Source organism: Colletotrichum spaethianum, assembly GCF_022836535.1.
Source record: "Colletotrichum spaethianum MAFF 239500 DNA, contig12, whole genome shotgun sequence".
Taxonomy (NCBI): domain Eukaryota; kingdom Fungi; phylum Ascomycota; class Sordariomycetes; order Glomerellales; family Glomerellaceae; genus Colletotrichum; species Colletotrichum spaethianum.
In genome coordinates, this window is record NW_026054782.1 from 399,992 (window position 1) to 426,422 (window position 26,431).

The 26,431-nt window shown below is 54.9% G+C and overlaps 10 protein-coding genes and 1 non-coding gene across 11 annotated transcripts; 3 read left to right on the forward strand and 8 right to left on the reverse strand.

Annotated features, from left to right (window-relative positions):
- Positions 1-1,270: 1,270 nt before the first annotated feature.
- Positions 1,271-2,362, reverse strand: ColSpa_05435 (uncharacterized protein; the record flags this gene model as incomplete). Its single annotated transcript, XM_049271647.1, has 2 exons — positions 1,271-1,730; positions 1,800-2,362. The coding sequence occupies 2 exons, from the start codon at positions 2,360-2,362 to the stop codon at positions 1,271-1,273; spliced, it is 1,023 nt and encodes a 340-aa protein (XP_049127604.1).
- Positions 2,363-3,920: 1,558 nt separating this feature from the next.
- ColSpa_05436 (pre-mRNA-splicing factor ATP-dependent RNA helicase prp22) lies at positions 3,921-7,520 on the reverse strand (the record flags this gene model as incomplete). Its single annotated transcript, XM_049271648.1, has 1 exon — positions 3,921-7,520. The coding sequence occupies one exon, from the start codon at positions 7,518-7,520 to the stop codon at positions 3,921-3,923; it is 3,600 nt and encodes a 1,199-aa protein (XP_049127605.1).
- A 1,122-nt stretch (positions 7,521-8,642) lies between these two features.
- ColSpa_05437 (inositol polyphosphate multikinase) lies at positions 8,643-9,924 on the reverse strand (the record flags this gene model as incomplete). The annotated part of the gene is made up of 2 exons (XM_049271649.1): positions 8,643-9,735; positions 9,860-9,924. The coding sequence occupies 2 exons, from the start codon at positions 9,922-9,924 to the stop codon at positions 8,643-8,645; spliced, it is 1,158 nt and encodes a 385-aa protein (XP_049127606.1).
- A 2,811-nt stretch (positions 9,925-12,735) lies between these two features.
- On the forward strand, positions 12,736-14,192 carry ColSpa_05438 (argonaute-binding protein 1; the record flags this gene model as incomplete). Its single annotated transcript, XM_049271650.1, has 3 exons — positions 12,736-12,814; positions 12,870-12,936; positions 13,064-14,192. 3 exons carry the CDS (start codon positions 12,736-12,738, stop codon positions 14,190-14,192), a joined length of 1,275 nt encoding a protein of 424 aa, XP_049127607.1.
- A 415-nt stretch (positions 14,193-14,607) lies between these two features.
- ColSpa_05439 (plasma membrane proteolipid 3) lies at positions 14,608-15,297 on the reverse strand (the record flags this gene model as incomplete). The annotated part of the gene is made up of 3 exons (XM_049271651.1): positions 14,608-14,985; positions 15,065-15,132; positions 15,240-15,297. The coding sequence occupies 3 exons, from the start codon at positions 15,295-15,297 to the stop codon at positions 14,608-14,610; spliced, it is 504 nt and encodes a 167-aa protein (XP_049127608.1).
- A 1,016-nt stretch (positions 15,298-16,313) lies between these two features.
- ColSpa_05440 (mRNA cleavage and polyadenylation factor CLP1) lies at positions 16,314-17,894 on the forward strand (the record flags this gene model as incomplete). The annotated part of the gene is made up of 4 exons (XM_049271652.1): positions 16,314-16,349; positions 16,415-17,210; positions 17,299-17,559; positions 17,626-17,894. The coding sequence occupies 4 exons, from the start codon at positions 16,314-16,316 to the stop codon at positions 17,892-17,894; spliced, it is 1,362 nt and encodes a 453-aa protein (XP_049127609.1).
- A 1,139-nt stretch (positions 17,895-19,033) lies between these two features.
- ColSpa_tRNA_150 lies at positions 19,034-19,106 on the reverse strand. Its single transcript has one exon. It is a non-coding gene; the product is annotated as a tRNA-Lys (tRNA).
- A 407-nt stretch (positions 19,107-19,513) lies between these two features.
- ColSpa_05441 (putative methyltransferase tdiE) lies at positions 19,514-19,972 on the reverse strand (the record flags this gene model as incomplete). Its single annotated transcript, XM_049271653.1, has 1 exon — positions 19,514-19,972. One exon carries the CDS (start codon positions 19,970-19,972, stop codon positions 19,514-19,516), a length of 459 nt encoding a protein of 152 aa, XP_049127610.1.
- A 269-nt stretch (positions 19,973-20,241) lies between these two features.
- Positions 20,242-20,798, reverse strand: ColSpa_05442 (uncharacterized protein; the record flags this gene model as incomplete). The annotated part of the gene is made up of 2 exons (XM_049271654.1): positions 20,242-20,544; positions 20,586-20,798. The coding sequence occupies 2 exons, from the start codon at positions 20,796-20,798 to the stop codon at positions 20,242-20,244; spliced, it is 516 nt and encodes a 171-aa protein (XP_049127611.1).
- A 2,717-nt stretch (positions 20,799-23,515) lies between these two features.
- On the forward strand, positions 23,516-24,388 carry ColSpa_05443 (uncharacterized protein; the record flags this gene model as incomplete). Its single annotated transcript, XM_049271655.1, has 2 exons — positions 23,516-23,546; positions 23,622-24,388. 2 exons carry the CDS (start codon positions 23,516-23,518, stop codon positions 24,386-24,388), a joined length of 798 nt encoding a protein of 265 aa, XP_049127612.1.
- Positions 24,389-25,011: 623 nt separating this feature from the next.
- On the reverse strand, positions 25,012-26,295 carry ColSpa_05444 (uncharacterized protein; the record flags this gene model as incomplete). Its single annotated transcript, XM_049271656.1, has 1 exon — positions 25,012-26,295. One exon carries the CDS (start codon positions 26,293-26,295, stop codon positions 25,012-25,014), a length of 1,284 nt encoding a protein of 427 aa, XP_049127613.1.
- Between the last annotated feature and the right edge of the window lie 136 nt (positions 26,296-26,431).

The window sequence follows — 26,431 nt, forward strand, 5'->3', positions numbered from 1 at the left end:
ACAATTGTTACCAGCGAGGTGATCCCCACGACGATTCCCGCTGTCCCCGCTACTACCGACGCCGAGAAGCCCGCGGTCACCGAGCAGCCTCCTGTTCAAATCACCACTTACAAGACCAACATTGTTACCATCACCTCTTGCGCTCCTGAAGTCACCAACTGCCCCGCCAGGACCTCTACTATCGTCACCAGCGAGGTCATTCCCGCGCCTACCACTGAGGGGGAGAAGCCGGTGCCCGTCACAATAGATATCCCCACCGTTCTGACGACCTACAAGACCAACATCGTCACCATCACCTCCTGCGCGCCCGAGGTCACCAACTGCCCCGCCAGGACGTCCACCATCGTCACCAGCGAGCTCATCTCCACCACGGTTCCGGCTCCTGGCGTTCCTGCCACGCCTACCAAGGTCTCCCAAAATCCTCCCGTGGACCAGCCCTCCGCCCCGGCTCCAACGAGCCTTCCGTCCCTGGTACCGGTGTCCCTACCGTCGGCATCCCTGCCCCTGGCGAGACCACCTCCGCCCAAAAGCCCGTGCCCGAGACCCCTGGTGCTTCCGCCACTGATGTTGCTACTGCCATGCCCACGACCCTGGTTGTCGCTCCTTCGTCTCCTTACAACGGCACCCTGACCACCGCTCGCCTCCCGGTCGGAACCGGCTCCACTGCTCCTTGCATCGGCGCCGCGTGCCCGGCCACCACCACCGGCCCCGTCCAGGCCGGCGCTGGCAAACTTGGCTCCAGAGTCTTCTTGTTGGCCGCTGCGCTGGCCGTTTTCGTCATCTAATGGGGATCTCATTGGCATTGGTGACGGGTTTATTTCATTTATCTGAGGTCTTTTTTGTATTATATATGGTTCCTTATAGAGCGCATATACCCTTCGGTTACGTAGCATAGGAAGGGTCGGAAAAGCGTCCCGAATATACTATCCAAGTTATTCATACCTTACTGCCTCTCCTTCGTAGTCTAGGTCATCATGTAATTTGTATTAAGAGTGAGAAATTGCCAGCGATGTATGGTTGTATAGTATAACAAGATCTCCCTCTGAGTGACTAGCCTGTGAAACTTGGATGACTTAGTTTGCAAGCGTAAACTTACTCTCTCTTTTTTCTCTCTGCCTCCCTCTCTTTAATCTCTGTTTACCTATCCCGCCAACTCTCTCGCGGTCTTTGTCTATCTGGCAATTTCAGATGATACGACTTATCTCTAGCATCTCAAGTCAAAATCAACCCAATGATAACCACCCAGACAACCCTCCCGGTCTCCGCCCAGTCACCAAAGACCCCTGACGCCCTCGCGGTACCGCTCATTTGGTTTCCTTCCAATACAGGGGGCGTGGTCGAGATATCGTCGGGCAAGACGATAGGTGGCAGCGCGCTGAACGAAGGTGTCTCGAACACCGTGACGGGTGTGATCGATCTGGAACTCCGCGTTAAAGATGCTTCTGCCAAAGGCGGTGTCGAAGAGGTCAGAGCTCCAGAAGGCTCCGTCCGTACTGGCGGCGGCGCAGAGGACTGCGTAGTCGGACCAACAGCCGGCGGTGGGGTCGTTGATGGAGACGTTATTGTGCTGAATATAGACGGCTCGGCTGACGCCAGAAACGCCGGCGGCAGTGTGCTTATCGCAGGCGCGAGTACTACTGGCGGTGGCGCGGTCGTTGTCGTTGTCGTCGTTAGCATCGGAGGATCCGACGCGGCGACGAAGCCGCACTCGGCGATGATTTGCCGGATATCTGGGCTCACTATCAGCCAAGCGTCCTCAAAGCATAACACGCAGCAAGTAATGTCGCAAGGCAACGAACTGACCCTCGCTGGCCTCAACAGCCGTCCCGTTCTGTGCAACGCACCTCGCGCATCCAAATGCGGCCCCAGCAACATCGAAATCCCTCTCCCCGCAAACACAAGCCCTCATCGCCGAACTGGCTGCCCTATTTCGCTCCGTCTCTCCGGCGTTTCCAAAATCTGGACGCGTCTGCAGCGTCTCCTCTTCATCATCGCTATCATCGCTATCGTCGCGTTCATCTTCCTCCTCTCCATCCTGTCTCCCACTCAGCCGTGTACCCAGCATCATATGTAGCAACCTCCTCTTGCCTCTTCGTCTCCGTGTCTCTGTTCCTAAGCTATCGACCACCTGTCGTTGTCCGATCCATCTCCGGTCCGTCCCGAACTGCTGCTCCGCCTCCACCTCACACCGCCCCGTGAGCTGCACGATGGGCGCGCACGCCTGCACGCACTCGGACGGTACGTCCTCCATATCGAGGTCCTCGATCGCCACGGCGCCGGAAGGCCCCGCCGTGCCCGGGAGAATGGCGGACAGGCCGGCCAGGGTGGTGATGTGCAGCGCCAAATGCCTGTGGCGCGTCATCGTCGACGCTGATGCATACGTGGCCGGCGTCCAAACTTGTGATGCTCCTTGGATCCGCTAGGAAGAAGGGTGTTCAATGTCGTCGGATTTTCGTCTCATACAGACCTGACAGGCGCCGTCCAAGGTTTCGTTTGTCACCGGAAGTATCCCAACTTTAATCCAACATGCCCTCCCACCATCCAGCAAAACAGCGCATTGCGAAACCGGGGCAACTCCGCGAGGGGCATCCATATTTTAAAGACGGTAACATGATCCTCGATTCCTTCCGTCAACCCAAAATCCCACCGGGAGTTGACATGGTCCTATAAATGCTGTCTTATATCCTTCCAAGAGGATCTACTCCTCGGAAACACCAGGCTAAACAACAGAAAACCTCCTCGCGCAGAGCGACGCCCACCCTCTCGAAACGTCTTGGCGTGTATCCGAGACCACCCAAGAATACAAGAACACCCACTTCCCGCACGTCCACGTAGTCCAGACGTTGCGGTTAGCTATTTCCCTGCAGCTGGCGGCTCTGCGAGATAGAGTTCGGCCTCGCAGCGGGAGCAATCGCAAGGAAATTGTGCCCCCCCCCCGATGCCTGCCTCGCGGCGTGAACGGCCGCTATATCCGGCTAGGCCTGCATGATCGCCGTCCGGGATGCCGGGAGTTCCAGACGTTTGTCATAAATCTCTTCGAACCCGTCCGCGCAGGAAAAGGAGCTCCGCTGCGAGTCATTCCGTCATGTCATCTCCCTCCCCCCTCCACCGAAACTTTAAACCGCCCCGTTGCTAGCTCATAAACTCGCGACTCTGGAAGATGGAGAAGAAGAAAAACCTCGACATCTGACGCAAAGTGTTTATGCCGACATGCCCGGGTGTTGCTTGGTGTGTCGGAGTATTTAAACTGGACTAGACGCGCGCGGCCTTCACCGTGGATCCGACGGTGCCAAAGTCTATCTTCGGACTAGTCGACCCTCTCGGGTGTTGAGGGGCCAGGCCAGGTCTGCGTGCAGTGTCATTCTGCTGCTGGGGTTGACAACATCAGGCCCCGGCTTCGCGTCCCCGGCTTCAGGCTAACACAACGCCAAGTCGCGATGCCAAGTCGACATTCTGCCTTGCTCATGATTACAGATGATGCATACAGTTGGTGCTTGAACACCAGAAGCCCCTTCCTCGGACCATCTTCAACCCCCTAGTCCACAGACCGAACGGGTGCCAGACATCTTGGCTCCCGAAGGCTTGGTCTGGTTCCTCGGCCAGTGTCACAGCCGATGCTTTAACTGGCCCCATCCAGACTCGTGATTTGCTGATCTGGCCTTGTCGGCGGTATTCTCTTGAGCTTCTTGACTGCATGTGGTCTTGGCCAACATACTACCTACCATGACACACACATTGAAATGACAAATCCCACTGGTCGTATGCTGGGAGGGATTCGTTGTCTTAGATCTAGGACATGTACGTCATGTTAAGTGTGGCAAATCTCTTCCTTGGGTATATTCATTGATGTATAATAACGACCTGGACGACCGCTATGGCCCGTTGTCCCCCACGTCCTTTCCGTAACCCGACAAACTGAACTAACCCCACGTTCCGCCGCCACCTCCACCACGGCCGCCCTTTCTCTGGGCGCTGAGTCTCCAGTCGTCCTCGCCGGCGTACTTGTTGTGCAGCGGCTGGATCCTCTCGGCCTTCTTCCTCTTGGACAGCCGGTCCGTCGGCGCGACCTTGAAAAAGGTCGGCGCCGCGTCGACAAGCCACTTGGGCTCGATGCTCGTCGTGCAGTGCATGTACTCCTTGGTCGTCAGCACGAGCGTGTGGTAAATGACCCACTCGGCTTGCTTCCCAAACAGCGCCGAACTGGGATGCAGGTACACGGGTGTGCCCTCGATGAGCGTCTTGTAGCCCTCCTGCGGATCTTTGCGCGCCGCGTTGCGGAAGAAGCCTGAGCAGAGCGCCTGGCGGACGATCTGCGTGTTGCGACCGCAGCTGAGGATGGGGTGGCGGTACCGCTCCATAATCTTGACGAGCTGGTCATGGACGTCCTTGGCCCGTTTCATGGAGCGGGCCTGGATGAAGTTCTCGAAACACCACGGGCTCGAGTAGCTACTCTGCTTCCATGAGTTGTAGACGTTGAGGAGCGTGAGATGATCGCCGTGAGGGTCGTGGAACTTTGCCTTTTTCTGGTCCGCCTGTGACTGCTTTTCCTTTGGCCGGTAAAAGACATTGGGAAGGTTCAACATGGCGACAATGATGAGCATCTCAGCCGAACACTTCATATCAACAGATATGATAAGCACCTTGGCCAAGGACGGCTCCATTGGAAAATCTGCCATTTTCCTTCCCAGACGAGTCAACAGACCCTCGTCGTCTAGTGCACTCAGAGCATAGAGCTCCTCCAACGCCGTAAGCATGGTGTTGATTGGAGGAGGGTCCATGAAGTCAAAGTGCAGCAGATCGTTGATGCCCATTGCCTTTAGCATAAGGATGACGTGTGACAAGTTCTGGCGTTGAATCTCGGGAATCGTGGTCGGCAGCATTTCTGACTGGTAGGCAGCCTCGGTGTAAAGTCGGAAGCATTTTCCAGGTCCCGTACGGCCGGCACGACCAGCACGTTGGTTTGCCTGCGCTTGTGAAATAGGGGTAACAACCAGGGAGTCCATGCCCAACTTCGGATCATAGGCGTTCTGCTTGACGAAACCGGGGTCGACGACGAAGTAGATGTTGTCGATGGTGATGGAGGTCTCGGCAATGTTGGTGGCAATGACCACCTTTCGGCATCCAGGGGGCGCAGGGTCGAAGATGCGACTCTGCATCTCGTTAGGAAGTGCAGAGTACACTGGCAGGATGATGAGCTCCGGGACGTTTGGTCCTAATGCTTTCATCCGTTCGTACAATATCTCGCATGATGTGTCGATTTCTTCCTGGCCCGTCAAGAAAAGCAAGATATCACCAGGGGGTTCAGTGAGATGAATTTGCATGACCGTGACCAACGCAGCATCGAGATAGTCAGACTCAGGCTCGCGAGAGTAGAGGATCTCGACAGGGAAGGTTCGGCCTGGAATGGTGAAGATAGGGCACCCGTCAAAATACGACGAGAACTTGTCGGCATCCAGAGTTGCTGAGGTAGCAATAACCTTCAGGTCCTTCCGACGCTTCATCGTCTTCTTCAACAACGCGAACAACACGTCTGTAGAAATGGTACGCTCGTGAGCCTCGTCAAGCATGATGACCGAGTACCGCCTCAGATCTGGGTCGACCAGAATCTCACGCTGAAGCATACCGTCCGTCATGTACTTAATTTTGGTGGCAGGACTTGTCTTATCCTCGAAACGAATCGTGTAACCGACAGCCTCACCCAGTGGAGTGCCGACTTCTTCAGCCACACGCTTAGCGACTGACATGGCGGCTACACGTCGGGGTTGTGTGCAGCCGATGACTCCGTCGTTTGCGAATCCGTCCTCGGCTAGGTACTGCGTAAGTTGCGTCGTCTTGCCTGAGCCTGTTTCTCCAATAACCACCATGACCTGATGCTCCCTGACGGCATCCAAGAACTTTTGTCGGAAGGCGTACACTGGCAATGATTCTCGCTGATCTTTGATGCTCATGTTCGTCCGCCTGCCGAATGCTTGGTCTTTTGGTGCCACCGCTCGCTTCCATTCCGGAACAGCGTCGGGCTTGTTCTGCGCTATTTGCGACTTGGCATTCCGCAAATCGCTGGCAAATTTGCGCTTGTCCGGGTCTGCCATCGGGTCGTTCCACTGCGCGGAAAGGTCGACTTTGGAATCTTCTGCCGCCGCCGCCTCTGCCTCTTGTTGCTTGAGCTCTTTCCTCTCCTTTGCGAGCGCAGTACCCGACATGGCCGCTCGGTTCATTGAGCCATCTGGCGCTTTAACGACGCGAATAGGTGACAGCTCCAAGGATTGCTTCGTCTGACCCGCCAAGAACGGCGGCTCCTCCTCTCGGACTTCGATGTCGACCTCTTGTTCCAGTTCCAGCTCGCCGTCGCCTCGCAGAGTCGCATTATAGTCTTCTTCCAAGTCAGGGTAGTCGGAGGCCTTAGCAACGCCAGATGCAATTAACTGTCGAATCTCCCATCTCTCGGGCGATGTCATGCGCTTCTTTTGCCGGCGAGGCTGATGTTGCGGTGGCGGCATTGGTGTGTCGTCAAACATGTTTCCGTTACGACTGCCGCCGCCTATCGCTTCCATGTTCGCGCCCGACGATATCCTGTCCTCTGGGTGGAGATCCAGACCGGTCTCTTGGTCCACCTCTTTCATAGACAGACCTATTCTGTTCCCTTCAATGTTGACAACCTTGACCTTGACCTCCTGGCCTCTAGTCAATAGGTCAGAGGGGTGGTTGACCCGCTGACCTTCCACCAGTCTCGAAATGTGAACCAACCCATCAACCTTGCCACGAACGCCGTGCAGATTAACAAATGCTCCAAAATCTTTAATGCCAGTGACATGTCCACTGTATATCTTGTGCAGTTGCGGTGCATCGTCCAGTTCGGGTTCGGGCGCCCTCCTGAAACGGTCGTCGGCTTCGTCGTCGTAGTTGCGCCGCCTGCTTCTCTGCTTCAAAGAGGGCCCGTTCTCGTAATCGTCGTACGATCGAGATCGCGACCGGTATTTGTCTCGTTTCTTCCGTTCCCTCGACCTTGATCGACCTCTCCGTTTCCGCCGCGATTCGCGACCGTCGTCTGGACTACGACTGCGCTTGCGCGTGTCTGGTTTGTCTTTCCGCACCTTGCCCTCTAGCCCCTCCAACAAGGCCAGGGTGTCGTCGATGGCGTCAACGCCGTCCCCGATGCTGTCGTATGCCACCGGTTTATCTGGCACAGCGAGGCCTCTGAAAATCTGCTCCTTCTCGGCGGCGCTTCGGTGGTGTTGGTCCTCGTTGCTACTGCCGCCGCCGCCGCCGTTTTTCTGCGCCTTGCCCCTCATCTTCGGGTGCATGGTCAAAACCAGGCGGTCGACGCTCTCAACCAAACTCGGGGGAAAGTCGGCGCCCATGGCCGCAAGTTTGTTCTTGAAACCATCGTAATCGTCGGCGTCGACTCGCTGGGCGATGATGAACTCGGCGAGGGTTTTGTCGGAGACGCCCAGATGGTTCTGCAGTTCGGACGTAACCTTCGAAACGAGCGAGAGAAGCTCGAGGTTCAAGAGGTCGTCCATGGTTGCGGGTGCGGTGAGGCGTCCTGGTGGTGATTCAGGACCTCGGAGTGCGATGGTCGCTGAGGCCTCAAAAAGTTCTAGGCTGCTGCACGCCTCGCGACGAGACATGACAGCACCGACAGGGAAGCCTCGGAGAAAGTAGCTTCCGCTCCGAGACAGACCCACTTAAGCTCTGTCCAAAGCCCGACCGTGCATGTCACTGTACAAGTGTTCTGCTACTTTCCAGACTTTTTCGAGCTTTGAGCGGCATCGGACTCATTCACACTGTCCTTCGAAAACATCGTAGCACTGAAATTACTCTAGCTTGAAGAGTGGGGGCAATTTGAAGCTATCCCCCACCCTCGGCATATTAAGTGGAAGCTTCAGGAGTCTTCAAGTGAAGCACGTTGGATACTGAACGTCGTGTGGACTTTAGCAAAGCTACCTGTAGGTTGGAAAGGGGTATCTTAAGATATTCTCAATTCATGGTGCCGCTCCATGTTTCTTTAGTCCCGTCTTTGCTCCTGGACCAAGACTAGTGATATTGAGGTGATCTGAGATATCCGTGAAGACTGTCCATCTTGCCGTTCACCGAGTAACGCTGCTAGGTAACGGTAGATTGTCATGTTCGATGTGGAGTCTCCCGCAACCCAGCAGGTCTCGTCCGTGTCGTCGCATCTTTGAATGCGGCCGACCTGCATTGGCTTCATGCAGGTCCCATAGTTGACGCGAAGTAACCTAGACGTCATCCCCTGCCCATCACTTACGGCTATTTGTGGACAACGGAATAAATGCAAGAGGAAGAAAAATGTATGGTATTGTATGAATGAAAAGAGCCCCGACGCCGGTTGAGATGATGTATATCCCCAAGGTCATTATCATGACTTGAATGCGAGCCCACTGTCTGTCCTCTGAAGGGCGACGTCCCATTCGCAACTCATGCCCGCGCACTGTATCTGGGTATTGTAATCTTTAAGCAAACCGTGCTCGTCTGATGCCCGCTGATGATGGATGATTACGGTCTTGTGCGTCGCACAAATCACGACCTGTTAAGCTTTTGTTGTCGTGCTGCCAGAGCCGGAGGTCCGGGAAGTCCCTACGCTCCCCGCGTTCTATCGAGCCAGCTAATGTCAAAGTCCGTTCTTATTGCGCCATTTCCTCGAAAATCTTGATCAGACTCCGTACGCCCTTGAGCGCGTTCTCGTCAGGACCTTGGCCGGGTGTCCACTGTGCGTGAGCGAAGTCAATGAGCTTCAGCGAGTAAACCTTGGGCAGGACCGGACCGTCGTCATCGTCGTCCTCGTCGCCTCCGCTGACGGCAGCGTCGATGGTCACGAGGTCTTCATCGATCAGCTCGATACCACTATCCACTCGCAGGGCAGCTCTACCGGGCTTCTCGCTCACATCAACCTCGGCCTCGACCCTGTCGACGGCTTCGTTGTTCTGCGCGATGGCATCCTTCAGCTTCTCGCCGTCGCCTTCAAAAACAAACAGAAGGCTAGCCGAGTACATCCTGCTCTCGTTGGAAGTAAGGACCTGCTCCACGGTGCGCAGGTCACGGAGGAAGGCCTGGACGACGGCGCGGGCCAGATCGTCGTCGATGCCAGCGGCCTTGTTGAAGACAAACTTGCGAAAGTTCTCGACAACGTTGTCGGTGTTGACGTGGGTACGACCGTAATCCTTGTCGTAGATCTTGTAGTCCTCGTGGTCCAGCTCGGACTTCATTGTTGAGCCACGCCATACCTTCATGCCGGCGATCCTGAAGCCCAGAGGACCGTGTGTTGTCTTGCGCGTGATTTCGTCGAATCTCCGTTTCTTTTCGGCGGGTGCATCGTCAGCCCAAAGCCTCTCGCCCAACTTGACGTCGAGGAAGTTGGGCGAAGTGAAGCCTGATCCAGAGTTCTCGAGCACAACAGCCTGGTCCGTCTTGATTCTCTTCGACTTGTTCTGCACCCACTTGTCTTTATCCGGCTGTGGCTCTGCAGCGGCGGAAGGCTGTCCGGTGACGGCTTGGGTGAGCTCCTCCTTGGCAGCAGCCGACGAGACGGGGCCCGGGACGCCGTCCTCGATAGAACTGAGCTCGGCAGGGTCGTTGAGCATCAAGGTGCCCATGAATAGAGGCATCAGCTCGGCGAAGTCAGGGTGGTTCTCGTTGGCCGAGTTGTAGAAGTCGATTTCTGCCTGCGTGCAGGGCTTGATGAACAGCTCGCCGTCGGCATCGCACATTGTTCCTGCACTGGAGAGCAACGGGATGGCGTTAGAAATCTTCCAACTGTCGGGCGACGCCGCGGCGCATGTTTGTGTGGAATTGTGGAAAGGAGACCATAGCAAGCGAGGCGGAGGGGAGCACGATTACTTACTGGCCAGCAACAGTGTGGTTGTAGTCAACGAGGTCAGCGCGGGCAGGTATCTCCTTTTTGCCCATCTTGATTGCGCTGATGGAGGAACTGGGAAGAAAATAAAAATAACAAGAGAGGACTGCAGCTGTTAGACTGTTCACAGGCCGAATCGCATGCTCAGGGGAGATCCTAGGAATGTTTGGCGCGTGGAGAGTTGGGGTAGACGGAAAGGCAGCCGACTTTGTATCAGGTTCGCTGGTTGGGCGCGCGGCGTGGCGAAATTGATCTTTGCGTCTGGCGTCTATGTATCTCTCGTTTTCAGTTGTTCACTTGTCGGCAAGCGGCAGTCGGGATAGCTTGGCAAGGGAAGTGACTGGAGGCATGGAAGGAGTGGATCGACAGTCTAGAAGAGACGGGAGTGCGAGACGGAGGGGGGACGAGAGGGGGATTAAATTGAGCAAGCAGGTCGGGGGTGAGTGAGTAGTACTCTCTGTACTGCGGTCGACGAGGATGAGGAGGAGAAGGAAGATGGGACAAGGTTAGATGACAGGAGGGGGGATGCAGAGAGGCGTAGTCACGATGAGCATTTCTGGACGCCAACCGAGCCAAATTGCGCGGAGAGCGAAATTGAGAATGCCATTTGCGACAATAGTACGTACTCTATTAGTGTAGTCGCCGCAGGCTTGCCTGGTAAGTATCCTCCAGGCTATCGTTACCCGCAAAGATACTTTGAGAACACACTGGAAGGGGGGGATCAGTACAGCGTAGAGTTAAACCGTAAGCCAACTGCCGTTGCCCACGCCCCCGAAAGCTTGCTGCGCTTTTTTGAAAGCGGCCTGAGGGCGAGCGGGACGGTACACTGTAAGTCCACTCAGCATTCAGCATTCAGGTGAGTAGCAGTGTTTTTTCTGTTCGACCTGGAAGGGTGTGGGAGACGCGGGAGAGTGGCAGGGAAGAAGGGGTCCGACGAGGGAGAACAGGAACAAGAGGCCCGCCGTTCCCAGGGATCTCCGCCATCGAAACGGCGCTATTCTTTCCCCCTTCCAAGGGCCCTGGCCCGACTTCCGCTCTCGTTGCAGCGTAGGAATCCCAGGGTCCAATGGAAGACGGAAAAACAACAAAAGAGGGTGGCGGACGCTGCAAATCACTCGCCCGCACTCAGCCACAGCGTCGACATCCCCCACGGCCAACAAGTGAGTCTTACTCGTGGGCTCTTAGCGACCAGCAACTTTCTCCTCCCTCACTGGTGGTCTAACCTCGCATTCAGCCCTTCCTTTTCCCGAGTCCGCCTTGTCCAGCTGTTGGCCCATGTCGCTGTTCCGCGTTCTAGGCGCACACAAACCGCTGGCATCCGACACTCGAGCCACTCCCTGAGCCATGAGGCAAAGGACCAAGCGCCGAAAGTCGTTGTCGGCCGAGTGCCTTATTCAACTTCCCTGTCCTCTCGCTCTATTCAACCGCTGTCTGACAGGGTTGGAAAGGGCGCAGCTTGCTTTCTCTTTTATTTGCACGACACAGCAAATCGAGGCTTTGAGGACATTCATCGCATGCCTGCGTATCTATCCCCGCTCTCGACACCTGAGGTAATATGCAGACTGCAGGGTAGTGCATCAGACCTCCTCCATGACACCTCAGCCGGCCGCGATCTGGCCTAGAATAGCGTCTACCTTACTCCGAAAAAGGTCCTGGCTTTTACGAGGACTCCTCGCTGTCAAGGTCATCCGGGCTCGACGGAACGGCCGTGTGCGATGACTACCTTACACGATGACTTTCTGGACGAAACGTTTCGTTTGAACTTCGCCATGTCCGAGACCTGGACCAGACCGTTGGACAGGTGTATCGCGACACCATCCCATGCTGCCGTACATGGTGTTGCATTGGCACGCCTGCGAGGTGAGTCGGGTTGTGTCGGACTCTCTTGCTTCGTGATATCAGCTGGGCTCTGAGGCAGGTCTTGTTGACCGCTCCGGACGTGGTCTCACCGCTGTCATTCGGCAAGAGATTCCCACACCAGCCGTCTCCTCACCCACTCGAACATGCAGATGCTCCTGTCAGGATCCATCGGGTCAGCTGGGCTTTCCTCCAGCACGACGGCACCCGAGTGAGCCATACGCAGCCTGTTTTCTTCGTCAGCTCTCATCCACTGCTGCGGTGCCAGATACGAATGCACCTCATCTCATGCGTAATGTCACTCCGCCCCGGCTTCCGCCTCAAGCAAGCCAGCATGCATCTAGAGGCGTCTACAATTCCATTGTCAAGTGTCTGTTGTGTCCCACAAACTTCCAACAACCGCCAGACCTGCATCGCAGACTCATGGCAAACCCGGAATCTTGGATGCTATTGGTTATTTACAGCTGCTTGTCCGATGATCGCATGTCGCAGGCCTCCGACGACTGCGGGTGCCTTATGCGATTGGACCGCATGGGAAGTCCCGTCTGGAACTATCTGGCTTAGGTGCGCGATCTACACAGTTAGCCGACTCCATGCTTCCCAAGGAAACGGTAAGCTGCCGAACGGACAGCACAGATTGATCATGAAAATACTTGTTGAACACCAAAAGAGTTTCCAAAGGCTTTCGTGTATCGGTTCGTTATGACAAGGCGGAAAGTGCTGCCTGATGCTACTTGCCTGCGTAAGTAGGAACGATGGTATTCAACATTTCCTGGCAGAGAAGGGGAGACGGAGCTACCCTTTCCATTTCTTTCGGACTCGCGTGAGACATGAGACCAAAGGCTTCAACATTTGACTTCCGCCAATCCTAGCCTTTCTTCCTGAGCCGCAACGTCTCTCGTTTGCCAAACGATATTCTGCCTCGACTAGAAATCCATCGACAAGAGCAGCGGGCATTTCGAGCAACGCTGAATTGGCAACTCGATTACCGCAGTCCAACATTCAACATGGCAAACAAAAAGAAGAAGAGCACCGTCGATCGTGGTTCCACGGCCTTACACAAGTATCGCGGTACAGGCTTCGAGGGTGTGTCGCGTTGGATCGTATTCAATCGCGGCTGTGCCTTGCTGACATGCTCCAGAATTCTACGCCGACCCTCCTATGACCCCTGCCGAAGCCCACGAGGAGCGCGAGAACATCTACCATCCGTAAGCAGATCCTCCTCTAGCTTTCACCTCCCTCGGGCGTGTGCTAACGTGAACTTGTAGAAACCTTCCTTTCGTTGAGTGAGATGATCCCTTACTCTACTTTAGTCATCCGCCTAACATGTACAAGGCGCATCGAGACATGCATCCAGCGCTACCGCTCCCGCCGCCGTCTGGGTGCCTCGGAACAGACCTTCAACAAGTATCTTTTCCTCGGCGGCATTGACTCGACTCCGCGCATGTTCGGCGGCAATGTCGATGCCGACTTCCAGGACATGAGTCCTGAGGAGAAGCGGAATGCCACTGCTATCGACACCGTCCACATGTCTGGCGGTGGTAGTCGCTTCTACAACGACAACAACCCGGATGGTTGGGATGTCGACTTTGCCGGCGTCGCCGCGGGCTTCCTGTCCGAGAACCTTCCGACAATGATGGCCTGGGACTACGCGCAGATGGGCAAGGCCGTTGGCGTGCTGGAAAACTTCCTCACTTATGTTCTTCAGCACAACGTGTGCCCCGAGTACGATGCCAACGTCAAGGAAGCCCTGGCCATTTGTCAGAAAGCCAAGAGCGACCTGCCCCAGACTCACCAGGCGCTCCTGCGCTTCCCAGGAGAATTTAACCTTGCGCTGTCAGAACTGCTCTGCGAAGACTTCCACTTCTTCGGCAATAGTGAGTTCCAGAGACCTATGAGTTTCGCACCTGAAGCTGTCGTGAAGGTCGCGTTGGCAACAGCGGGAAGCCAGAAGCAGTATGATGCTGTCATGGAGGGCTTGGCCAATAAGTCCATCAAGATTATCAGCGAAGAAGAATGCAGCATGGAGATTGTATCCGTCCATCGTCCAACGATCGAGTCACGCAAACTCGTCCGCAGCATCAAGCTGGCCGAGGGAACACCATTCGCGCCCATCGGTTTGATAGTTGCAAAGCCGTGCCTGATTGAGGACGGTTACGACCGTGGAGATCATTTTGAGCTGTCCAAGGAGAATGAGACATTTTTTCTGGACGACACCATCCTGATGAGACTTCAGCCTGGTTTCAAGTTGCAGCTTTGCGTCTGTGAGCTCAACATTGGCATCAAGTACATCAAACAGGCTCGCCTTGTCCTCGTGGAGTGGTATAGCTTTCTACCGCAGAATCTTATGCAGCACTTCAAGGAGCCCGTGCTGAATGATCGCCCTCCCCCGTCAGCCGTTGTATTGCCGCAGGTCGAAGGTGATCCCATTGGGGCAACCGAGCTGAAATCAGTACGGTCCTGAGAGCAAGGAGACGTCATGGGATTAAGGTGCGGGACGTGTAATTTGGGCGTTCAAAAAGGGAAATAAGGTTGGGGTTCCCGACACTCTGGTGATGGACCGGCGTTTCGGAACGATTAGATATCCCCCGTCGATGAGAATTCTAGGGAGCTAGCTATATAAACGATGCGGTGGTAATTCGCACCAATGTCTCGCGTAAACTCGTGCACAACGTGTTAACTCATGAGTTCCCTCCAAACTCCAGAGGGCGAAACCGTCTCGTTCGATGAAATCCAAACTCCGCCCCTAAACCCGAAACCAATTTACATGAACCAATACAACAGCCGGACGTAGTTGGACCGGCCAAAGGAGAAACGGGGGCCCCAAGGTAGCTTTAAGGTCTAGAACGCCTTATCGCAACCCGTCTATCGACAGCTCTCTAATCCCGAGTCTGGATCTTGTTATCGCCAGCGACCACCTCGGCGTAGCTAGGCGGCACGGCGCCGTCGCTGCTGCCCTCACCAGCGCCATGGTCCTGGTACTGCTGAGGCTGCTGAGGCTGGGGCCTGCTCGAGCCACCAGCGGCGGCGGCGCCGTTGTTGTTCGTGGTGCCGTAGCTGATGTTGCCCTTGTTGTTGTGCTGCGAGGGACGGGGCTGCTGCTGGGGCTGTTGGGTGTGTGGGCCGTTGCCGTTGCCGTGGACGAAGACGTAGGTGACGCGGCCGCTCTCACGGTCCTGCTGGGGAACCGTCTCGTACTCGTAGTCTGGCTCCGGGAACTTGGCGATGATGTACCAGGCGTGGATGAGGCCGGGGATCTGCGGAAGGGTTGTGTTAGCACCAAATAGCTTTTGTGCGGCAACGAGAGACGCAAGGCGTGAGAGTTCGGGAACGTACGTAGCCAAGGAGGCAGAGAAGGATGTTGATGAAGGAGTCTGCGGAGCAGAGGCCACGCTTCACCCAGACTATTCTCGCATGTTAGAATGTTTTGGTTGTGAAGTGGGATGTCATCGTATCCAATGGCGCGCGCGCCAGAGTGAAATGCGATGCGGGGTGGGGTAGCGAAACGTACCAGGCAAAGGCGGGAAGAGCAGGGCCAAGAGGCCGAGGAAGATGTCTGCGGAACACATTGCGATGATTGTGCGATGCGTGTATAGTTTGAAGGTGTCAAATGTGCCGTAGTTTTTTTGATGTTCAGGGTGTCGCCTTTTGAAGATGGGCTTATGGGAGGCGATAGTGGAACGGGCAAGTAAGGTGACGTTGGTGTCGAAGGGCCTCCCAAGGTCAGCAGGTGCAGGCAGCGATGAGCCGGGGCACTGTGGCGGAGCTGGGACCAGGAGGGAGGCGTGGGGGCTTGCGTAATGGTGTAATCGGATGCGAAAGGAGGACGGTGATTGGGCTACGCGGAACAATGTACGGCCGACTCTGAGCGAGCCGGGGTCGGAAGTGGTTCGGCGTTCCTGAGCGGCGGCAGGGTGGACCCTTGGATCGTGGAGCTGGATGGTTCTAGACTTTGCATCGGAAGGTCATGCGACTGAGCGTTCTATCGTCTTGCTGTCTATCCGCTTCTAAATAATGAATCTTGAAGCTTATACCGGCTCTGCGCTTACTTCTCTTCCCCACTTATAATACTCCCGTCGATTCGCCCATTCGACTTAGTTCGTCCGTATATGGACACCTTGGATAACAAAATGTCAGTAAGGACAAGACACATGCGAGATACCAGTAAATAACACAGAAGTCCGATTAAATCGAGTCTCTCAGAATCCCCATATCATTTAGCCATATTTGACTTAATTGTGAGGCGCATTTGTTGGTTTCTGAGTTCAGATTCAACAACAGACAATTTGATCCAATAGAAGAGGCCATGAGAGATATGCAGGAACACGCTGTACCTGCAACAGTGACACGCTCCGAATCAAGCCCCGCCATTAACCCCCGCCAGACAGTGGAAGCTCCCGCACGGGCCATTCGACCTTGTGATGTCAAGCTCCATCTTTAAACATTTGGAGGCGGGCGCGTCTCAAGGCATTTCTACGCGCCGATTCCATTATCGATTTTCCACTTTTCCCATCTCCCCGAGGACTCAGGTGGAAGCGGTCACTGCGCAATTGCTTCGATACCCCATGGTCAACCGATAGCCAACATGTCTATCCCTGGTTTGGGCCACCTTGTGGCGCCAGTATGTTCAATGGCCACCCATCCCACGCCTTGCCCGAGACTGCAGACTGACCACCACCTTGACAGCAACCGACGTCTGCAAACCAAACCCGAACGATCCGCCTACAGCCCTTCTGGGAATGGCGCTTCGAGGTCGCCTTCGACACCCACATCACCCTGAAGCTCCTCTCAGGCACCGCTGAGAAGGACGGCACCGAGCTCGCCCTGCAGCACGCCTACACCTTCGCCGGCGTCAAGTCCAAGATCCTCACCCTCCAGGGCTGCGAGATCGAGGTCGAGGGCAGCCTCTCGGACGAGTCCATCGCCGAGTACGTCAAGCCGCAGGACTCGCCCGCCAACTCGATCCTGAACCTGCACTTCCAGCTCACCGCCATGCGCCAGCGCGCCGCCACGGAGCGGAGGGAGGGGCCGCGCATCGCTATCTGCGGAGCGCCGACGACGGGCAAGACGAGCCTGGTGCGCACGCTGACGAGCTACGCCACGAGGGTCGGCGCGCAGCCGTTGGTGGTCAACACGGACCCCAAGGAGGGCATGCTGAGCCTGCCGGGGACCCTGAGCGCGAGCGTCGTCGGCACCGTGCTGGATGTTGAGGCCGTCGACGGCTGGGGCACGACGCCGACGAGCGGGCCGAGCCAGGTGCCGGTCAAGCTGCCGCTCGTGTACTACTACGGTTACGCCAGCGCGGAGGAGGACCAGAAGAAGTACCGGGAGCTCGTAAGCAAGATGGCAGCGACGGTGACGTCGAGGCTGGGGCAGGATCCGGAGGTGAAGAGCTCCGGCATGATTATCGACACCCCGGCCGTGGCCGAGAAGGGCACCATCGACATCGATATTCTTTCCCACGTAGTAGACGAGCTTTCAGGTATTGCTTTCCCCATCCCATGCTAGTGCTTCATCCGATACCGACTCCCGCCCAATGCCCTGAATCGCTTCGTGCTGACGGTTACCAGTAAACATCATCATCGTGTTGGGCTCATCACACCTCAATGCAGAGCTGATGAAGCGGTTCTCGACACAGAGAACCAGCCTTGGGGAGCAGTACAGCATCCTCCTTCTAGACAAGTCAGAAGGCGTGGTCGAGCGCGATGTGGGCTTCATGCAGCAAGCCTGCGAGGCGTCTATCAAAGAGTACTTTTTTGGCAGCATCGGCCAGACCCTCAGCCCCGCTACACAGCAAGTCGACTTTGACAGTCTGGCAATATTTAGAATAGGTGATTGTGAGTGTATTCCTACAGGCTTGTATCCATAAATCGGCACCCCGTATTGACCGCTACCAGACTCCATGTACGGCAACGCCGACGACGGCCTCATGCGGGTCGACCCGGGCCAGCTCATGGCTCACTGGACCCTCGCCATTGTGTACGCCTCGCTCAAGGACTCGCCGGAGACGATTAGGACATCCAACGTGATGGGTTACGTGTACATAGCCGACATTGATAAGGAGAAGCGCAAGTTGAGGATCCTAGCGCCCGTAAGCGGCCGGCTAGGGGACCGACCGCTGCTGATGGGCAAGTGGCCGGAACCTTTCATCAATCTCTTGGGATAGCGCATGAAAAATGATACCACTTTCTACTGTTTCACGTACTGTATCATGCTTTTCATGTCCAGTGGAAGCTTTTCGTGCTTGACGCAGCTTGCCAGGAGGAAAGTAGAGGAACAGAGGTTCACACGCAGGCAAAAGCTGGCGATGTTTCTTGCCACTCCACCTTGATGGCGTCGCACGTCTTGCAAGCATGAATGATGGCAAGCCGAAGGTGCCCAGATGGCCGGTGACTTGAATCTACGCAGGCCACCAGAACGCCATATCAGTATTTCCACGTTCCCATCGACGTCTCCTCACCCGTAATGAGAATCAAGCTAGACAGGCAACTCGTTACGAATCGAGGACGAATGTGAATCTGAACTGGGCAGGAAGCCGAAACACCAGATTGGTCGCACGGACGACGCTGCCTAACCGACCCTAAACTTCTTTATAGATGCAGTAGTTCTATCGTAAGCAGCTGGATAACCATACTAACCTAATCTTCTTGCCTCGTTCTGTGTAGCCCAAGTGCTACTCTGTCTGATCCCTTACAAGCTCCTATGAAGGGGCTCACACTATATATACATCCACAAACTCTTCATTCGGGTAGAATCCGATCCCGAACGGCGAGTGAGTACTCCAGGGTCTTGAGGACCACTGTGGAAAGTCCTACTGTAACCAATCTTCTACTTTGAACTACCGAATACGTTTTGATTGTCGACGTGATCAAGCAGGGCCTTGGAATCACTAGCTGGCACACTATGTAGCCCTACGCTGACGACTTTGGCTTGGGGCGGCGATGATGGTTCCGCTGGCCTATAAGCTGGGCCATGGATGGAATAAGGAAGGGATGCACTATGCGGCTGCAGATGGGCAAGGACAATCTCACGGTTGTGATTAAAAAGAATCAGTAGAGACGAAGTTGGCGGACGAGGAGTGGAATAGGTGGTTCGGCTTGAGAGAGTAGAGCTCAAGGGCACATAGGTGACCTAAGGGTTGACTTTTCAACAGCACGTCAAGTTCTCTTATTGGTATCTATAACAAAGAACGACGATAGCGAATACAATCGCAATCATCATGCAAAAGAGAACCTGTGATGCAGCCAGGTAAAAAGCCAAAAGATTAACCCGAAGAGTGGCTGTGCCAATCGCGGTGAGGATTTGAGCCTCACGCGGGGGTCGAACCCGCAACCTTGAGATTAAGAGTCTCACGCTCTACCGATTGAGCTAGCAAGGCGGGTTATTGATTGATTGTTGAAGAATACGACCGTTTGTGGCATTATGAATGGAAGTGGTGGAGCGCGTGTAGGGTTGGCCAGTTTCGGTGTGTCCGAAAATCTCGATGGCTTCTTGTCATAAAAATTTTCCTGCCCTCAACCATGGTACGTCTTTCTCCGAAAGTGTGGGTCGACCGAACAAAAGATGCCCGAATGGCGTGGAGTGGGAGGACTGTGCCCCGTGAAAAGAAACCCACCCGACCCCGTCTTTCCCGGCTCCGTCCCAAGGTTGCCCACAGCCCGTTCATGCACCTACGCGGACGCGGGTTTCCTCCCATAAACCACGATCCTGCGCGAGTCAGCTTACGAAGACACAACGGCTCCAGTACCGCCAAGTCGAGATTGCATCAAACAAGAGCAGCGAGACTCACATGGGCCAGTAGGCGTGGATACTCCTATCCCCGACATCCTTCCTCGCCTGCGCCGCGAGCACGTTCACCTCGTCCGCCTTCCAACCCAGCCCGCGGGTCAACGCAGCCATGAGGAAGCCCTGTAGGCCCGTCGTGATGTTCTCGTAATTCCACGCGCCTAGCTCCTTGAACTTCTTGTCCCGGGGCCACGTGTTGCTGGGCCACTTGAAGCGTATCTCGGCCACGTCGACGAAGCCTGCGGCCTCCATCATGGGTTTGAGGGCGTCGAGGTCGACAAAGGCGCGGTTCGTCTTGGCCGCGGCCTCGCCGAGATACTTCATGGACTGGTAGAGGGCGTAATCTTCGGTCAGGGTACCGTCGTCGGAGAGAGGAAGGTTGAACTCCTGGAGTTCGAGCCAGCCGCCGGGGCTAAGGTATCTGGGAGAATTGTCAGGTGCAAGTCTAGGAGGAGGCATGTGGTGAAGGAGTACTCGTATGATTGACGTAGGTATTCCTCCCACTTGCAGATGCTTGAGTTCATCATCCTGCTGTGGATGTAATCGAACGGTCGCGTATAAGTCCAGCTGTCCTCAATGTCGTCGACCTCAAACTTGACGTTGGGCGGGACACTACATGCAGCCCTCTGTCAGCGGACGTGGCCGAGTATTTCGGTTTGCCTGATGGGTCACTAACAACTGCGGTTGTATTGGCGACAGGTCAACGCCAATGACCTGTGGACGTAATGTCAGATCAATGCCGGCAGCATGACCATGGTGACACCAACCTCAGCCCCGGGATGATCATCACCGTAGTCCATGGCCCAGATTCCCGTGCCGGTCCCAAGGTCCAGCACGCGACCAACCTTTGCTTCGGGGGCATTAGGAGGAGACAAGCCCAGCTTGCCTTCAAAGGAAAGATCAAAGATGTGGTGCTGAAGGTCTTTTGGAAGCATTAGCCTGGCCCTTTTCTTTCCAGTCGCTCTGGACTTCGCAAGGGACGCACCTAGTCTCTCGTTCTCCTCCTCGTCGTTGGGAAAGTGGTACTCTTCCTGATGTCAGTGAACCATCGCGTAGCTTGTCAATATCGTACTACACACTCCCATCGCGGTATTTGTGGTATGTGCGACCATTCTCCTTGCGGTAATCGAGAATGGAGCTGCTCAAGCTTGAGGTTGAGGACGTGCCGTCCTGTCCCAACTGTCAGTACTTTGCGCTTCCGGTCGAGGAAGCTGGCGCTGGAGGGGTCCCACGTCTCCCAGCGATGAGTCGTTGTCATTGAAATCATCGGGTTCCACCACGACATCCTGCGCTGGCGTAGACATTGCAAACACGTTCAATGTGTGAACACGGGATCTCGTCTGTGTGGCCTAAACAAAAGGCGGGGATCAGAGCAACGCAACAAGCAAGATGTGGTTTTGGGGCGCAGATAGAGCCATCGACTAGCAAGCGGGGTCCTTTTGTATGTAGGGACTCCTGATGTCAGTGCTCAGGTATCCTGGGTGAACTCCCTGTGCTGTCGACATGTCTGAGCTCAGGCCGCGCCAGTCAAACTTCCAACAAGCAGTCTGGACATCAAATGAGAGACACGGAATCACAGAACCAACGGTTGAAGGGGGTTACAACATCCTGCAGGTGCCGGACGTATGCAGGTTGGATTGTTGGTTGGATTCCAGGAGCCAGGTCAGCTTCACACATCCACCGGAGAGCCCTGGATAACTTGCAGCCAAGGGAGGAGACATTGGCGACTATTGAGTGCTGGCGGAAGCGGCGGTTCGAGATCGGCCCAACTGGAATGATAACAATGTGTGCGAAGCCCAGCGAACAACTGCCACATCGAGGTTTTAAGCTTTGTTGGGGATTGCGGGCGTCGACCGGTAAGTAAGGATGGCGTGCTGATAGGGAGGGTTCCCTAAGGTGCAGTAGACCCTGGCAAAGTCAAATGAATGAGGAATGGCATCAGTCGATCGCAAGACGATTGGACAAGCGTTCTAGCACAACGGACCACTGATGGAAAAGTCGGAGGATGTGCGAAGACTGAGTCCACACTAGTGTTAGTCGTACAGATGAGTAGCTATCTTGACCATATTGCTATATTCCTCAATACCACAGGACTTACCACTTTGAGCTTCGCGGGCTGACGGCAGTGGAGGTTGCTGGATATGGCTAGAAGTCTTTAAATCACATCTTCTCCAAGTCGGATCGAGGATCACGGGTGTCATCGGCCGGAGGGACTCTTGGATGGACACACACATTCCCCGGATTATCGGCATCGGCACTGCGGCTTTTAGCGACTGAGGAACTGTAGCGGTGAAGTGGCGTTTACCAATCGAAGTGGGACGACTGCTGGGGAATCCGGGTGTTTCCGATCTACTATGTAGTGACGACTTGTCACTGAGACTTGGGATGAAGGCATGTGTGATCCGTTCCTCGTCAAGCGGAAGAGGAATAGACGGTCAGAAAGTGGCTTGCATGGAGGGGTAGAGCGCATGTTGTGTCGTGGGTGTCACTTCTGCCGTCCCATGAATCGCTTCTCCGATTGACGAGGAGATACCAGTAAGTTAGGAAAGATTAGATAAGCCGCTGATAGTGGGAGACTGAACTCAAGTACCGGTAGGTACCTTCATCCCCTGAAACTGCCAGAAGAGCACTGAAAAGGAGCCCCTGTGCTGCAAGAAAGTCAATTCCTCCTCACGGGGCGCCGCTTGGTCATTCCTCGCATCTTCACAAACTCTGCTGAACATCGACATCGAACGACTACCATTCTACTACGTATACCAAATCTTGGCGCATTGTCAGGGCAATGTCGCGGGAGAATGTGATTTCCATTACATCTCGAATCCAAACAGAGTCCAAGAAATTCGGCTTAATGGTCGTCCCGGCCGGACCTCTTTACGTCGCAACTCTAGACAACGTGACTTGAAGTTGCCCCATTCAAGGATTCCTTCAAGGTAGCAGTCGACCACGTTTCTTAAAAGTTTTGACACGAATGATCGAGGCTTAGTCCGGGAGTCGGTTTCTGCTTTGAGAAAGAGGATCGTCCAAGTTCATGCTGCGAGGCGGGCCAAACACCCATCCGCACCATGTCCTCATACGGCCCCTCCTCTCACATGTTCCCCTGAGAGAGAGGACGGCCTGGCTCTTGGTGAAGACTGGAGCCAGTATGGATCTCGCGAATAGGGGAGGCTCCAAGTAAAACAGGCCAACATCGGAGAGGCCTTACCGAGCTGATAGTCTGCGCTGTTTCGCAATACCGGCCTTAGCCAAAACAAGGTTACTGGCGAATGAGCAGCCAGTGCTGGCTTCCATCTCGGAGCATCTGTGAAAATAAGGAAACCTGGATCGTCGGAAGATCGCAGCAGGGAATGCACTCAAAGTGCTCAGTGCAAATACCGCCCTACATACTAGGCCTTCACTTCCTGCAACGTGGTACCGGGCATTTACAGCAGAGCCCCCTGGTCCAGGGGCTCGAGTGTGTTTGGGCCCGTTTGCCCTTCTCCGATGTTTTGTCCATCCGAAACATTAGCACGACAGGGACGGCCTCGCTCAAGACCCAGCATCGAACATCAGCCTCAGCAACCTCACTGGTTGACTCCACGCCATGTTCACCATCATCTCGTCTGTCCAAGTTTCGACGGAGAGGATCGCCGAGTGGCGGTCCAGCTTCTTTGGTCGAATTTCGCATGGATCGCAGTCTTTGAGCCGCGCTCCTATTGCCGCTCAGCCTCAGTTGCAGAAACGTGCCCCTGTGACAGAAATGCGTCGCATTTTCAGCTGACCTGCTTGACAGGCGTAAAAATCAGCAAGCGCGGAGAGTTGTAACAAGCTTACAGTAGCGTTCGGATCAAATGCTAGTGCTTCCTACTCTAGAAGTGTCGTAGTATTTAAGACGACACGTCTCCGCGGCGTGAGAGTTGAAGCTAACCCAGAAGGATCACCATCAGTCACCTTGCGTCTTCTTGTACCTATTTTGAGTGTTTTGATAATACTCTTCTTCCTTTACTTCTTCCAGATCTTTTAAACATGGTTCGCTTTTCCTTTGCCGCAGCATTGTGTAAGTCTTGGCCCCCAAACTCAGACTCCAGCTACAACCACTAATAGTTCCTAGTCGCTGCTACAGCTTTTGCAGTCCCGAGCCCTCTCACACCAGACCCCTCGGGCGCCAAGAACGTCGGCAACGGCCAAGGTGTACAGTTCATTGGCGGCGCCTGCCTGAACAGCAAAGACTGCGCCTCTGCCTGCTGCGCAACTCTGAGCGGCGCAGGCATTTGCTCCGGACTCGGAGCCCAGTTTCAAGCGGGCAAGCAAGGATGCGGCTTCGGTGACGGCGGTGCCGCCGCAGCTCCCGCTCCTTCACAGGGAGCCGGCCAAGCAACACCGTCAATGGAATCCACGGCTGGCAACGAATCCAGCGCGAACACGGGGTCGTCAGGCGCCCCAGGGTCATCGAACGTTGGCGCGGGCAACGGGCTGCAGTTCATCACGGGACAGTGCTTGTCAGACGCTGACTGCGCTTCGGGATGCTGTGCCGGCCCCAAGGGCGCGTGCGCTGCCAGAGCTGTTGCTGAGGAGAATGGAAAGTCGGGCTGCGGATTCACCAGTACCGGAGCTGCGGCAGGATCCTCGGGTGGCTCAGCGGCTCAGGACACGGCACCCTCCGCATCTCCACAGGCTGCAACACCTGCCAGCGGAGGCTCGACTGGCGCCAATCAAGGAGCTGCAGGCTCCCAGAACGTGGGAACGGGTAAGGGACAGCAGTTCATCACTGGCCAGTGTCTCTCGGATGCGGATTGTGCTTCCGGATGCTGCGCTGGCCCTAAGGGTGTGTGTTCTGCGGTGGCTGTTGCAAACGAAAATGGGAAAACTGGCTGTGGGTTCACTGCCGCTGCCGCATGATTTGAGGATAGTTGGGTGTGGAACGGGAATATCACGAGGAAAATATGGCGCAATAGATGCTTCTTGCAGGTACATCAGCGGATACTACTGGAATGGTTATTAAACAACACAACAACGACGGCATTGACATCTCTACTTTGAGTAAAAATCCTCCTGATGTGATTGCAGCTTTTCCCAAATCAAGCGCTAAAGAAACGGGTAGGTGTGCTTGCGGCTCTTCATGGTTGCGATACGCCGTCTGTGTTGAAGATGAAGGAGAGGTGGGAGATTTATAGGCTGATGAGTGAGTGTTTTGTTCATTGGCATCATGGAGGTAGCCTCAGTTACGTTTTAACTAGATGAAATGAGATTACATTGAAGAAGTTGTCAAAAATTTTGGACTCTTTCATGGTCAATCCTTCGAGAATCGAGATAATTATGGTTTGTTTCCAAATTCATTTTCTCCTCCTTTCACCTCGATCAGTGAGGAGATTCAAGACAGAGTAATACGCAACCGCCGTTACAAAAATCTGTTCATCACGTTAGGCTTGGATCTATTAGTTCGGCCTTGAACTTGTGTGATCATAAGTAGGATTGGATCGAAAACAAGCTCACAATAGCTATTATACCGGGAACCCCATCAGCTAATCTTTCCTCCAGGCCTTCTCGCCATTCCATCGAGTAAGTCTTACAGCTGGAGCATCGATCAGCCTGTTAAAGACATCGCTCGCCCATAAAAGCGCCAAGTTGTTACTCAAAGTGCCCCAAAAGAATGCATACCGGTATGCACTAGAACCCTGGCTCAAAAGCTCGTCGCTCGCAGCGCCATTTCCCGCAGCCACCAGAGCTGTGGCCTCGTCCACGGTCTGGGTCCAAGCTGCACTGGCGGGTCCTAGCCATCTGATGCCGACTATATGATTGATGGTCCCATAACAGAGGTACAGAGAATAGGAAATATGACCCAGGTATTGTGATATCCTTGCGGTGAAGAGGCGTTGGAGGAGTGGTTCCGGCGCTGGCTCGTTCTTAGCAGATGACGCTGTTGCAAGCTCCTCCTTTTCGTTCTCTTCGAGGTCCATATTGGTTTTCTGCCATGGGAGACGAAGTTTGCGGCATGTCAATCGGGACCATAGGTTGAAAGAAACCGCAGGTGAGTACATCAACGCGAACATGAAGATGACGGATCCCACAGAATTCCAGAAAAGCTGGGTACGAATTGTGTTACCGAGATAGTATGCCGGAACCATTTGGGCGAGAGAGACGAATCCAGGAGTACTGGCAGCATTAAGCTGGGGGTAGGAGAGCAAGTGTAGCGCAATCAAAAAGAGAACCATCGTACTCGCGTGATGGATAGCCTTGACAGAGCTTGAGCCAGCCTTGCGAGCAAATCGCACGTTGTGCTTTGGCAGGGCGTCGTCGGGTGTCGCTGTCGTCAAAGGGCTTGCTGGGAAAGCGATGGATAGCTCTGCAAGCAAAATCCTGATGGCGAAGAGCGCCTGGTCCAAGTCCCCCGATTGAACTGGCCACAAAGCAATACCAGTCACGGCCATCGCATGGATCCATCTTCTAGCCCGGGAGAAGATGAGCAGAAGGAGGAAGACAAGTAGTGAGCCCTTGAACTCGACAGGGATCGTCCAAAGATGATCGTCGTATTCGCTGCCTCTCATGTTCTCGCGGTTGACAATATGTCGAAATGGGTTCATGAGATCGACTGCTGCCCAGAACCAAGGCTGCATTTGCTCGTCAAAAGTGTTTCCTTTCGGAGGCACTTCTTCTCCTGAAGGGTCGCGGGTGTACTCCCCAGCATAGACGACAAGAGCAGTCATTAATGTCGAGGCAAGGATTGGAAGGTAAAGCCGGAAAGGACGTCGGAAGGAAGACCCGGCGAGGGTGCTGAGGGCTTTATCGTTCTTGCGCTGGTGAATCATGTTCAGAGTCTTGATCGTGAGAACAAACCCGAAGATGATAAAGAAAACGGTAACACTGGAGCGGCCAGAGTGCAGGACTCTAACGATAGGCAGCTGCCAGAACAGCTTATTTTCCTCATCGACGCCATAACCAGAT